The sequence below is a fragment of the Grammomys surdaster genome, unplaced genomic scaffold (genome assembly GCF_004785775.1).
Source record: "Grammomys surdaster isolate TR1022 unplaced genomic scaffold, NIH_TR_1.0 125701, whole genome shotgun sequence".
NCBI lineage: Eukaryota > Metazoa > Chordata > Mammalia > Rodentia > Muridae > Grammomys > Grammomys surdaster.
In genome coordinates, this window is record NW_021620536.1 from 1,934,032 (window position 1) to 1,948,007 (window position 13,976).

At 46.1% G+C, this 13,976-nt stretch overlaps 1 protein-coding gene across 1 annotated transcript in view; it reads left to right on the forward strand.

Moving 5' to 3' along the window:
* Positions 1-13,976, forward strand: part of Wdr63 (WD repeat domain 63) — a 55,989-nt gene that overhangs the window by 32,192 nt on the left and 9,821 nt on the right. Inside the window, exons 17-19 of the mRNA XM_028788117.1 lie at positions 6,399-6,559; positions 7,597-7,660; positions 13,605-13,735. Of these exons, the coding sequence (XP_028643950.1) occupies positions 6,399-6,559; positions 7,597-7,660; positions 13,605-13,735 (356 nt within the window). The remainder of the gene's footprint in view (positions 1-6,398; positions 6,560-7,596; positions 7,661-13,604; positions 13,736-13,976) is intronic.

Consider the following 13,976-nt stretch of genomic DNA (forward strand, 5'->3'; position numbering starts at 1 on the left):
TTTTCTTCAGAGCTATGTCCTCTCATATGTTGCCAGTGTCCTAGTGGATGGTCCTATAGCATCCTCTACGTTCATGTGGGTAGCACTAACTGGAATCAATGTGTAATAAAGAAAAAAAGTTATAGCATAAGGTTGGGGGGTGCTAGAAGCTGAGTGATCAGTGGTGTGCTGGTTAATTTTATGTCAGTTTGACACATTTTAGAGAGAAGAGGGAACCCCAGTTGAGAAGATGCTTTCTTTTTTGTTTGTTTGTTTTGTTTTTGTTGTTGTTGTTGTTGTTGTTGTTTTTCAAGACAGGGTTTCTCTGTGTAGCCCTGGCTATCCTGGAACTCACTCTGTAGACCAGGCTAGCTTCGAACTCTTGAACTCAGAAATCTGCCTGCCTCTGCCTCCCAAGTGCTGGGATTAAAGGCGTGCTCCACTGTCACGCCCACCTCGCCAGCAAGGATGACGCAACAACAGGATCCATCTTCATGCACTTTATTGGGGAACACACCATTGATTGTAAAGAGAAAGACCCCGAAGCCCCAAATGGGTGCTGCTTAAATAGTTATCACAACTGTGTATAAGTGTCTAATTGGTGCTTCTTGCAGAACTTCATTTACATACTGCTTGGGAGGGTGAGGAGAAGTGTCTGAAAGATACACATGCTCACAGCAGGTGTTTACGACCCTGAATGCAGCTGTTTTCCACCTCAGAGACAGGAAACAGGCGCCATCTTCTAATGGCGGCTCCTTACACTCCACCACCGCCCGGCTAGAAGATGCTTTCATAAGAGAGCCGTAGGCAAACCTGGAAAACATTTTTTTTAATCAGTGATTGATTGGAGAGGGTCCAGTCCATTATGGGTAGAGCCACTCCTGGGCTGGTGGTCCTGGGTTCTATAAGAAAACAGGCTAAGCAAGCCTGTGAACAGTACCCCTCCGGATGCTACTCTGTTTCAGTTATTTCCCTAACTGCTTTAGATGATTAACTGTGTATGTACAAGTGTGACTGGAGTAAACCCTTTCCTCCCAAGTTGCCTTTGGCTGTGGCAATTTATCCCAACAACAGTAACCCTAACAAAGACAGGCGGATACATTGTATACTGTATGGCACGTTCAAAGAACATATAAATACAATAAAATTTTAAATGAATGAAGCCCACCTAGGGAATGTGTAGTGTTCAAAGAATAATTTTACTGAATGAAACTTATCTCAGACATAACAAAATACAATAGGAAACACACACAAAAAAACAAATTTCCATAAGTTAAAACTTCTAATTAGTAGTTACACAGCGCCATGATAAATTAAACTGAATGAAAAAGAAAGAAAGCTCATTTTTCAATCGAGCTTGGCTCAGTCCGTGTTCCTTTGGAACGTGTGCACCCAAGGGTGCACCCAAGCTCCAAAAACTCTCAAAGGTTTGCTGAGTGCTCCACCTGGAGAGCAGAGCACACTAAAAATGTACAAAAAAATGTATAAAGCTAAGTAGCAGTTGAAGTATTTTCAATCACTTGCCCTGCCTCCAAAGATTTCTGTTGTAAAATTTCTAAAATCTGGTTAAACTAAAAGACATCTAAGAAAAAAGTTGTGTGGGTTTTTAAAATTTAATTTTTTTAACTCCCTCACTGTACATGCTACTCACTGCCCCACTCCTGGTCACCTCTCCCACAATCCTTCCCTCCTTCCTCCCTTCTCCTCTGAGCTGGTGGGGGCCCTCTAGGTGTACCCCCAGTCTGGCACTTCAAATCTCTGCAAGCCTAGGCAAATTCTCTTCCACTAAGGTGAGACAAGGCAGCAGGCAACAGCTTTTAGGATAGCCCACTCTAGTTGTTTGGGACCCACATGAAGACCAAGCTGCACATCTGCTACATATGTGTGGGGAGGGCTAGAGTCTCAACTCCAAGGCACTATATCTATATCTCACATTATATATTTATTACATTATACATTATATACATATATATAAATGTATGTATAAAAATGTGTGTATACATACATATATACACACACACATTTTTAAAATGTAGATAATGCCCATTTGGAGCAGAATCCTTTGAGCCTGTGCTGGAGGAAAAAAGGGGAATCTGGATTGAATTCAGGGGCATTTTGAAACATAGCGTGTTTGTTTCCCTTTGATGTCCAAACATTTTAAAGTAACTACAGAGGCTTCTCTTCGTCCGTTAGATTCAGCTTACCCATTATAATTGATTGAGCTCCATCTGTGGGTCAGAGAATGTGCTAACAAAATACATGCCTTCGTTCTGTGGGTCAGGGACTGTGCTAATATTGCATGTGCTTTCCTTCATCCAACAAACACTCGAGAAGTTCTCACCATGAGGCTAGAATGGTGAATAGAACCAGATGCCAACGCGTGCAACAACCTGCAAACTGGGAGTTTTCATTACTGTTCTATAATTAGGAAAAGCAAAGCTGGGGTTGGGGGTGAGGGGGCAGGGGGAGAGAGAGAGAGAGAGAGAGAGAGAGAGAGAGAGAGAGAGAGAGAGAGATTAATGCAACTTGCCAAGCGATTATCTTGTGTCAAATATCTTAGTATATTTTTCTTACTGAGTAGCCCAGGATGGCCTGGAATTCTCTATGTACTATAAGCTGCCTCCAATTTCCAGCAACCCTCCAGCCCCAGCCTTGGAAGTGTTGAGTTGCAGATATGAGTTTCCACCCTACCCCCTCAAGCAACCTATTATCATTTTAAAAGACTCGGTAAATATAAATAGTCCTGATGATATGAGTACCCTATACGGTTTAGAGCATGGATATTATTAAATTTTTTAGAGTGTGTGGAGTTTTATTTGGCTTAATAATTTTATTGTGAAATAATAGGAATAAGGCATATTGTACATTAGGAAAGAGCTTGGGCGGCTCACCTTGGAAACACCTGCACAGCCACCAGACTGAGGTTTGGACACACTGCCAGCCAACCGCCTATTCTGGCCAGTCTCTGGATCTGTTCAGTAGAATGCACACATAACTTCCCTGGGATATTTTGTCTGTCGCTCTAACACTGGATTCCTTGGACCACAAGCACCTGATGAACCTGCCCAGTTTTTCCGGTGCTCTGTCGCCATCTAGTGACCAAGGACTTTTTGCCCATCATTTTAGAGCCCAAAAGGGTTTGTGGTCTGTGGACATAATCTAGTAATTTTTTAAAAAATAACAACCAGTATTTTTATTTTTTATTTTCCCCCTTTCCATTCTCCCACTCGCTGTGACCCCGCTTGCTCCGGCCCAAAGGTTTTTGTATTTATTTATTTATTTATTTATTTATTCATATGTAAGTACTCTGTAGCTATCTTCAGACACCCCATAAAAGGACATCAGATCTCATTATGGATGGTTGTGAGCCACCATGTGGTTGCTGAAATTTGAACTCATGACCTCCGGAAGAGCAGTCAATGCTCTTAACCACTGAGCCATCTCACCAGCCCTCTAGTAAATTTTTAAATCTGAGTGTATTACTTTGTAATTAAAAATATTCTTCATATAATATGATCATGGGTTTCCCTGACCCAGATCCTCCAAGATAACCCCCCACCTCCAGACCCACCCGAATCTACTCCTTTTCTTTCTTCTCTCGATAAAAACAAAAGGCAACTAGAAGGAACAAACCGGAGTAGGAAACAAACAGAAAAAAGGAGCCAAAGGGAGGAAAAACAGCAACAAAAATACTAACATAGAGACACACACACAAAAATCCCATAAAAACACAACTTATATAAGCAGACCTATAATATGTAAAAAAATAAAAAAGCAAAACAAACAAAAACACCTAGACAAAGCATTCAGAAAACAAAACAAACCCTCCAAAATACCCAATGACACTCCATTGGAGAAAGCTTTTTTTTTTCTGTTTGTAAGCAGTTGTCACTATTGGAAATCTCTTCTGGGTTAGGGATGGGGGCTTGTGTCTACCTCTCTTCCCCGGAACTGGAATCCCATCAGGCTGAGACCTCCTGAGGCCCTGTGTGTGCTACCACAGTCGCTGCGAGTCCAAACGTGTATCAGCCCTGCTGTGTTTAGAAGACCTTGCTTCCTTGGGGATTAATGAGGAATTCCACTCAGGACTGGGTTCCCAAGGTCTCACGCTCTGCACATTGTCCGGTGTGCATCTCTGCGTTTGTTCCCGCCTTCTGCAGGAGGAAGCTTCTCTAATGACGACTGAGCAAGACATTGATCTACGGATACAGCAGAATGTCATTTGGAGTCATTTTTTTTTATTGCTATGTTCCTTTAGCAGAACAATTGTGTTTGTTTCCTCCCTAGGTCCCTGGCCTATCTAGTATCAGGTTCTTGGACCGCCAACCAAGGAGTGTCAGACATGGGCTCCATCCCATGGAGCCAGCCTTAAATAGAACCAGATAGTGATTGGTTACTACCACCACATTTGTGCTACTGCCACACCAGCATATTGTGCAGGCAGAGCATCACTGACTGAACAGTTTATAGCTGGGTTGGTGTTTACCTTCCTCTTCTTGTAGCATTCAGAGCATCTTCCAGTACCATGAAATCAGTTAATAAGGGTGAAGGCTGTGGGTAGACAACCTAGTTCAACTTCTCTATGAGAAAACTGCATGCATGTTAATGGGGAAGGCTTTGGTCTAATAGCTTTTGAATTCTTTTGGAGTATGCTTCAGAGTCTGCCATATACTTTTTAAGCAGTAGCTGTTGGGAGCCGACTCCTAGCAGAAAGCGGCTATCATCTTTGCAGTCATCTCAGGCCATATACCCTGACAAGAGACTTGTTTTCAACAGCCTACAACAGCTGAGCACACTCTGATAAACATCTTGTTTTTCTCACATATCTTGTTTTGCCGTTTAGTGCCCCCCCCCAGCTGCAAGGCTCACGTGGTATCCATGCTGCAAGGCACGTGGCATAGTGCCTTCAGCTATGTTCCCCTGCTTGTCCACGAGGGCAAGGCACGTGGCAAAGGGTATAAATACCCAGGATTTCCTTTCAGTAAAGAGAGACTTGATCAGACTCTGTCTTGTCTCTATTCTTCAAGTCTCTCTCTTGTTAAGACCCTGACCCGCGGACCGTAGCAGCAGTTCGGGCCGGGACAAGTAGCATAGTGCTTCAGAGTGGATTCTGGTGCTGATAGTCTGTGTTTTAAAATCCACAGCTCTTTATTTGACCAAGTAAATGGCTGTGCCTCTTTATACCTCACCTTATCTCTATCCTGTCAGGGTAAAAGGCGAGAAGATAAAAAGAATAGATAACAGAGGTAGCTACCTCAAGGGAGATTGTGCAGCTACATTAATAGAGGAATTCACACAATTTAGTGCCTGGCTTATAGTAACTGTTCAACAAAGATTAGTCGCAGGAATCACTAACACCAAAGACTGAAGCTCTGCGGTGCATAATATCAGCCTTGAAGTCACTAAATATCCAAGGCTATCCCACTCACGTCGGAGTAAATGCAATTGATGGAAATATTTTTCTCGGGCCTCTGCTCGACTCCATAGCCTGAAACTGTTTCATTGAGCCACCAAGACGGTTCAGCAGGTCCAGTGCTTATTGCACAAGCCTGAGCTTGATCCGTGGGGCTAACGTGCTTGAAGGAGAGAGACGATGTTTACAGTCGCTCTCTGATTTCACACTTGCTGTGCACATGTGTATGCACATACGTACCCAGGCTTCCTTCAAACACCCCACGATTTTCTTGACATAGATTCCTTAGTAATTGTGCCTCCTACCTCCTCGCCTGACTCTTAAGAAAACCAAAAAGCAGCACCTCAGGTCAAAATGGAGTATGATTCCATTTTTAAAATATTTATTCCTTTATATGCATATGAGTGTGTTGCTTGCATGTACATAAGTGCACCACACGTATGTTGGCCCTATGTATACATGTGCACCACATGTATGTTGGCCCTATGTAAGAATAGCAGGTGTTCTCAGGCACACAGCCACCTCTCCAGTCCCAGGTCATGATCCAGTTTTATGTGTAGCCACAGAAGTTTCCCTAGGGAGAGAAACAGCAGTTCTTCAGCAGCGGTGTTTACCTTTGAAAATGGTGGCGTTAAATATGTTTGTTATTTGATCTGCATTTTTCTCCACTTTCCAAAGCTTAACAATATTTATAAATTATACATCAGAAAAGCTTTGCTCTAAAATAAAATTATATCAAATATTTGAAAGAAACGTCCCTGGTATTTTGACCTTAGCTTTAATGTGTAATATATAGGATGATAAGTTGGTGGCGGTCTGAAAAGGAGGCGGGCCCCTGATAAACCAACTTAGCCACTGCCACACTGGGAAAGGAATGAGTGGAACAGATATGTGTGGGAAGCAACAGAAAATACAATGTGTGTTTTGAAATATTCTCTCTCTCTCTCTCTCTCTCTCTCTCTCACACACACACACACACACACACACACACACACACACACAACAGGTACGTCCTCCATGCATATTCTTCTGAAAGACAAGATGTTAAGTCAGATCAAGATGGTGAAGGCAGCAGAGATTCACCCCTACCAAAACCTGGACTCGGGGATGGCCAACATCCTCAAGCCAATAGAGGACTTCTGCACGAAGTTCTTCGTGGGAACAGAGGTAAAAGAGAACTGTCAGGTTTTTAAATTACACTCCCCCATTGTGTTTTACAACCTCTATCGTACATGTCTGCTGTTTGAAGGCTTACAATACTCACTTTCACATTTTAATATGTTCATTTGCATTTAAGATGTTTAACTTAGTTGTCTCATAGACTCACATTTGAAAGTTTCTTAACAGGGGATGGAGATATAACCCCATCAGCCCAGTGTTTGCCCAGCGTGTACAGGCCTGGATCCTACCTCCAGCACCATATAAACCAGGCTTGATAGTACACAGCTATAATCTTCTCACTCTAAGGTGGAGGCAGGAGGAGGCAGGAGGAGGCAGGAGGAAGCAGGAGGAGGCAGGAGGCAGGAGGGACACATGATCAAGGTAACCTGAAACAGGTGACCTGGAATCAGTTAACAGCGAGCCTCCATGTTTTTGTCCATAAGAGACTCATCAGTCTGCTGCTTCTCTCCCTGTGTCACCTGCTGCTTCTCTCCCTGTGTCACCTGCTGCTTCCATCTCTTCCCTCACTTAAGTGGCTCTCTTCTTCTGCTTCATGTCCTTCTGCTTTCCCCCTCCTTAAAACTGTGAAAGGTTGGCACTGGACTGTGCAATGCCTAAGTCTGTGTTGAGATTATACTTCCTCTTCTCGACTTAAAAGGTAAACGTTAGGCTACATCTTGCCTCTTTGGCTCGTTCCAGGCCTTTTATTAAGTCCTGGCTTGGCTACATGCTGAGGGCAAATCACCAAACAACCCAAACCTGCTCTTGTCCCAAAGCCAGCAGTTCCATAGGTGGCCTCCTCAGCCTTCCATAGTCCCCATGTGTCACTTTGTGTATGTAAAGCAAACTCATTGGAAATCAAAGTCATCTTGAAATAAAACACAGTAGCAACTTTGAGCCTTTCTTCCCTCTTGGTATACTGAATTCTCCAGTCACTAGACTACTGACTTGTTGCTTTTGCCTTAAAACCTTCAGTCCCAGGGCAGGGACACGAGGTCTCTTGTCTCTGAACTGTGTTCATCTAGATCCTGTTCTCTCTCTAGGAAGGCGAGGTGATATACACAGACTGGAAAATGGAGCGGGACTCTGAAACTGGACGACTTATGTGTGAGTCTGACGGTTAACCTGTTATTAAGAAGACTTCCTTTTGTTTTAAGTTTTATTAGCATATGTTAATTACATGCTAATGAGACTCCTCGTGGTGTTTTAACACACACAAAATGCATTTGTCACCTTCAGGCCTCGTTGCCCCCTGCTATCTCCCTCCAGGTTCCACTGATGCCCTCTCCCCTCTCACGTAGCCCTTACTAATTTATTTAATGGCTACTAGGCTTGCTTGCATGGCTCTGGGTTAAGGGTAATTTACAGGAGCATGGGCTCTTTTGCCAGTGTCTACATCACTGAAGAGATGTCACAACCCCTGCAGCCACCATTAGCCGTCTATAGCTATTCAGGAAGTGGCCCGGCCTGGTGAGCCCCTACCTGACTAAAAATCATCACCTGCCTATAGTTCCTCAGGGCCACCGAGGCCTCATGGGTCATCTCTCCCTTGTCCCCAGTACAGGTTATCAACAGGTCCAGTCTTGCCTAGATGTTATGCCAGTAATCACAAGTGCTGTGAGAGCAAGTGTGTCATCACAATGTCTGTTGTGAAGACAGCCTTCTAACTGCACTCCTTCCTCGGAGTTCAGGAGCCTTGAGGATGTTGCTCTATTTCTTAGATAACGGATGGGTATTCATTGTGGGGGGGGGTGCTGCATGTCAGACACTATGTAGCCTGGTCGTGGTCGTGGTCTACACATCTTTGATACACAGTAGCGGACTGGATGCCCTGGCAAACATGGTCCTCTGACACCTCTGACAGCCAGCGTTTGAAACTAAATTTTTAAGCAGAACCATGGCGGGGTGGGGGGAGAGTCATTTATTTTAAATAAATTCTATCCTATTTTTATGCTACGGGCCAGACACTGTTGATAATCGGTGAGGATGAAGCGCCCTCCCTATCACCCTTGAAGCCATCAGCCAAGTGCTGTGTGACAGGCAACACGGAGCCAGCCTGCCATTCCCACTGAATACCGCTTGCAGGGTGGGAGAATTGGTACACAGCCACACTGGGTTGTGTGCCCTATTCACAGTCTGTGGGACTGCAGATGGTTCCCTTGTGAGCTCCCACCCAGCATCTCTCATAAACACCCGGGAGGTTTCCTGAGTGAAGACAAGGCAGAGGCAGAAGAGGCCGAGGCAGAGGAAGCAGAGGCCAGAGACCAGAGGCCAGAGGAGGCAGAGGCCAGAGGGCAGAGGGGCAGAGGGGCAGAGAGGGGCAGAGGAGAGGGGCAGGGGAGAGGGGCAGAGGAGAGGGGCAGGGGAGAGGAGCAGAGAGGGAGGAGAGGCAGGAGGCAGGAGGAGGCAAGGGGCAGGAGGCAGGCAGGAGAGGAGAGGCAGAGAAAGCAGAGACAGAAAGGGCAGATTCAGAGGAAGCAGAGGCAGAGGCGCAGAGGCACAGAGGCTGGCAGAGGGGGCAGAGGTGGGCAGAGAGGGAGGGGCAGAGAGGGAGGAAGGGCAGAGAGGGAGGAATGGCAGAGAGGGAGGAGGGGGCAGAGAGGAAGGAGGAGCAGAGAGGGAGGAGGAGCAGAGAGGGAGGAGGGGCAGAGAGGGAGGGAGTCAGGGAAGGAGGGAGGCAGGGAGGGAAGCAGAGAGGGAGAGAGGGAGGCAGAGAGAGAGGGAGGCAGAGAGAGAGAGAGAGAGAGGCAGAGAGAGAGGGAGGCAGAGAGAGAGAGAGAGAGAGAGGCAGAGAGAGAGGGAGGCAGAGAAAGAGGGAAGCAGAGAGGAGGCAGAGGCAGAGAAGAGGCAGAAAGAGGCAGGGAAGCAGAGAGGCAAAGAGAGAGGCAGAGAAACAGAGAGGCAGAGAGGCAGAGAGAGAGGCAGAGAGGCAGAGAGAGAGGCAGAGAGGCAGAGAGGCAGGAGGCAGGAGGCAGGAGGAGGCAGGAGGAGGCAGGAGGAGGCAGGAGGAGGCAGGAGAGGAGGGGCGGGAGGGGAGGGGCGGGAGGGGAGGGGCAGGAGGAGAGAAGCAGAAGAGAGGCAGGAGGAGAGAGGCAGGAGGAGAGGCAGGAGAGGCAGGAGAGAGAGGCAGAGGCACCTACTGCAACTTGACCCCCCAACTCCAGCCTGCTTAACCTTCCTTAACCAGGTAAAAGAGAGAATTCCATCCTCTAAAGAAACAAAACAAAACAAAAACAATTTCTGAAAGACAGAGTATCCCAAATGAAATGAGTGTGCGGCCGGGGGCCGGGGGAAGCCACATCAAATATTTCCACATGATCTAAGAAGCAAGCCAAGAAGCGCAGATCTGAATGATGAAGGCTGACATAACTGTTCCATGTAGTAGACCCTTAAACTGTACAACCAGCACAGACATGCCAGGCACTGTGCCAAGTGCTTCTCACGGATAAACTCATGTCGTCGTCATAGCAACCCTGTGGGATTGCTGCCTTGGGCATCAGTGGCAGCCTTTGAGCCCAGGCTGTCTGCTGCCAATCTGTGCCTTCTGCTTTATTATAATTTTCTTTTAACAATGTGGCCTGGAGGCTCTGGCACTCCATCTAATAACTTAGGGACAGTCCCATTCATTGTTGAAAGTCACGAAGGTCTTCGGAAGGAAAAGATTACAATGCGATATTATTAAAACAGACCAGGACAAAACAAAACACCAGACCTTACCATTGTGGATGATACCAAAGCTGATCACACTCTTCTGAGAGGGTTTCCAACCCCCAGGACAGCCCTGCTCACAGCTTAGAGTGGAGGGAAAATTCCCCAGGGGCAACCCCAAAGAGAGAAACAAAAACACTAGCAAAACAAAGCCACTTGAGTCTGGGAGTATTGTCTGCCTTCCCGGAACTTTCTAGGCCACTCAAGAAAGCCTGGGAAATACAGGCTCTGTGATCTCTTCAAGACGCAGTCTTAGAAAGTGGATCTCCTGCTTCCAATCTAAAAGAGCTACATTTGTGTGTGTGTGTGTGTGTGTGTGTGTGTGTGTGTGTGTGTGTGTGTGTTTTAATTTGTTTGTTGAGATCAGTCTGTGCCTTACTCTATATTGTGTAAAGCAATGAGTTTTCAGACTGTGCCCTGACCTAAGAGACTCCATCTTACAAAGCAGCCTGAGGTTGCATTTTGAAGATGAAGGGCAACTTTCACAGCTTGGTGGACATTCTAACAGCATCGTCTGTTTGGTAAAATATCTGTTACCTCGTGGCACAGACAGATAAAAGATAATTATTGAGACTAGAAACGGCACCACTCTATCAACATACCAGCGTGACCTGGAACAGGAGGAAAATAAAGGCCAATTAAAATAAGATCAGGGAAATTAGCCCCCAAGAATGTACCAGGCAGTCCAGACCTAGGAAAATTTATAATTCCCTTACCTGACCCCCATTAAAAAAAAAAAAAAAAAAAAAAAAAAGGAGGGCACTTAGCACTCCAGAGACCTGGTCAAAGATCCACCTGTCCCTGGGGCTTTAGCTCAGTTTAGTCTCCCTCCTCTCCCAATATGGCCGACCAGAATCAGTACCTGTGGGTCCTGTTCATCCACCTAGGCAGGCTTCCATCCTTCAGCCCCTTCCTCTACCTGCCCTTTTGCCTTTGCAACTGGACTGAAGTGTACAGCTCAGCTCTGACCCCGCAGCCTGAATCTACAGCCAGCAAGCCATAGCATCTTTCTCAGACTTGGTTTGATGAGTCAACTCCGCCCCCATGGACTGCATTTCTCTCAGCCTTTCTGCTTTTCAGAACCTTTGAAGCCACTGGAACCCTACCTCTTAGCCCTTTGTAGTCACCCTGAAACCTGCTGTCAATGTTTAAAAAGAAAAAAAAAAAGTTGTTCTCACCTCAAAGGCCATTCATTCCAGAGCCAAATGTTCGTGTTCTGAAAACACAGACTCGAGTTACCCCAAATTCCATATTCAAATGTGGTTTTTTAAAAGTTCTTGAAATTCTTATAGTAACGAAGTGAATAAAGTCATAAATCCAAACATTTTTCAAATACACTGTTGGAAACACCTGGTAGGTGTGTCATGGCCAAGCGAGAGAGCCTTTACGGTGTGTCTCAGATGCTGACAGGCTTAGCTTCGGGGTTAGTGGAAACTTGTGATCTGTTAAAGTGATGACTAAATACTGGGGATAGCACCTAGTTAGTCAGTTTAGAAGCAAGGAGTTTGAAAGTGAGCAACTCCATTTTTGTCCTCGGCCAGAAGCAGGAAATGTCCTTCTTTCCCAGGCCCTGAGGTCCCATAGAGATCTCTGGTTTCTTATCATTTTCTCTCTAGAAGCTACACCTAAGCCCATGACTAAGACTCTAGTCCAGACACTCACGCCTTCTGGTGAATAGGGATGGGGTTGAATTTCTAGATTTTCATGATAGAAATGAATGGGTTATATTAGTTCCCCAAATTCAACTCTTCTTCTAAGTGGTTTTAGAGTTTCCACTCTTGAAAGGAGAATATGACCTTAAAAGTTTTGAAGATTGAAGATTGACCCTTTTGTAACAGATTATTTCTGCCCCAAATAGAGCCACAAATTTCTAATCTGCCCCAAAACTGGGACTCAAACCTGGAAGAGCAGCCAGTGTGCTTCACCACAGAGCCACCTCTCCCACCCAGGTTCAATAATAATACCCCATGGCATATCTATACCACACTTTGTTTAGCCATTCATCCACGGATGCTCACACCTCTCTTTCGTGGCAAGTGATGCTGCGTGAATGTGGACAGACTCAAAGCCTCTCAAAACCCTATTTTATAATTTTCTTACCAACGTAAGGAGGTCTCATTCTCTTTAACATCAGCGTTTGTGCAGGTGGAGATTCAGCCCTCCCATAGCATTGAAGAGTCGAGGTACGGAATAAGTTTGTGGTTGTAGTGTTAGGGACACTGCCTCGTCGGCCCCACCCCAGCACACATTTCCATGGCCATCCCTGAAGTTTGGAGCAAAGAATGAGAGCATGCAGGTCATCCGCCAACCCTGACAGACAGAAGGAAAACCCAGCTCCAATCCTGACGTGCTCTGTGCAGAGACCAGAAAGGCAGGAAGACCCTGGGGCTGGGGCAGAGAGGCTCAGGAGAGCTCTGGTCTCAGCATCTGAACTTTACCCTTCTCAGCAGCAATCAGGGAGATTGCATCGAGCTCTTGTCAGAAACCAGGGTGTTCTTAGCAGTTCATCTCGCTCACTCTGCCTAGCCAAGCTGTCCCCATATCTTGGTCCACAAATATGTCCTTAATTATCCATTCCACTTCAGGACTTAATTCAAGTTGCCCCTGCCTCTCACACTTACATGACCACTGGATTCCTCGATGGGGTCCCCACCTCGCTTCCACCCGCTTCCCACCCATCCTCCCCATGACAAGCCAGAGTACCTGTGGAAACATCAGTGGGTTTGAACTAGACTCATAAGAAGACATTGCGCTGTGGGCTCGGTCTGAGCTCTTTTCCCTGCAGGGCCCTCCATGGTCTGATCCTTCTAGACCCTGTTTCATAACTCACACCTGTAATTCCAGCTTCCACAAGGACAAAGGCACTTACTGGTCCTCTTTCCGGGATTTCATGGTGTGTTGTCCTATCTGCACTGCTCCTCCTCACCAGAAACTTTCCAGGCTCAACTACACTCAGACCTAAACGATTCACTCCCCCTGACAATTCAGTAAGTTAGGAGTGTCCTCTGTCCCTCTTCCTCGTAATGGCTTTTCTTTGGTCTGCACATAGGTGGGCTTCAATTATTCCCTGAGGGATTCATTTACTGGATATCCTTCCTTCCCACTAGATTGCCAGCCACTTGAGGGCAGGGCCATGTCGGGCTACTAAATACCCCTTGTCTAGCCACGCACATGAAGATAATCCACATATAAACAATCCACAAATATTGGTAACTTCCATATTGGACTTAAAAACAGGTGAATGAAGGAGACCAGGGCCTTGCTGAGGGCCTGAAAAGTGGCCCTGAGGGCTGGTCTCTGTGGTCGATCATGCACCCAAACTTGGGCTTGTTCACTTCCACAGCCAAGAAACCTGTGAACCTCTACACCGTACACGATGGGGCTGTCCACACTATCCAGAGGTCACCTTTCTTCAATGACATCATCCTCACTGTTGGGGGATGGAACGTGGCCATCTGGAAGGAAGAGGTCATGGTAAGTTGCCTGCAGAAGCGAGCTGGTAGGTGGGTGTGTCTTTGCCACTGAGAAAGACAACAGGAACATGGGCTGTTCCAGGATATTGTGCCCGTGGGGTACTTTATAAAGAAACGAGAACAGATGGCCTGGCTGCAGCTTGTCAGCAGAACCACTGGAAACCTCTTAAAACACAACCACGTGCCTTTCCTTCCAGAGGAGAAGTTAACAACACAGCAAGGCTCTTGTTCTCTGAAACCTA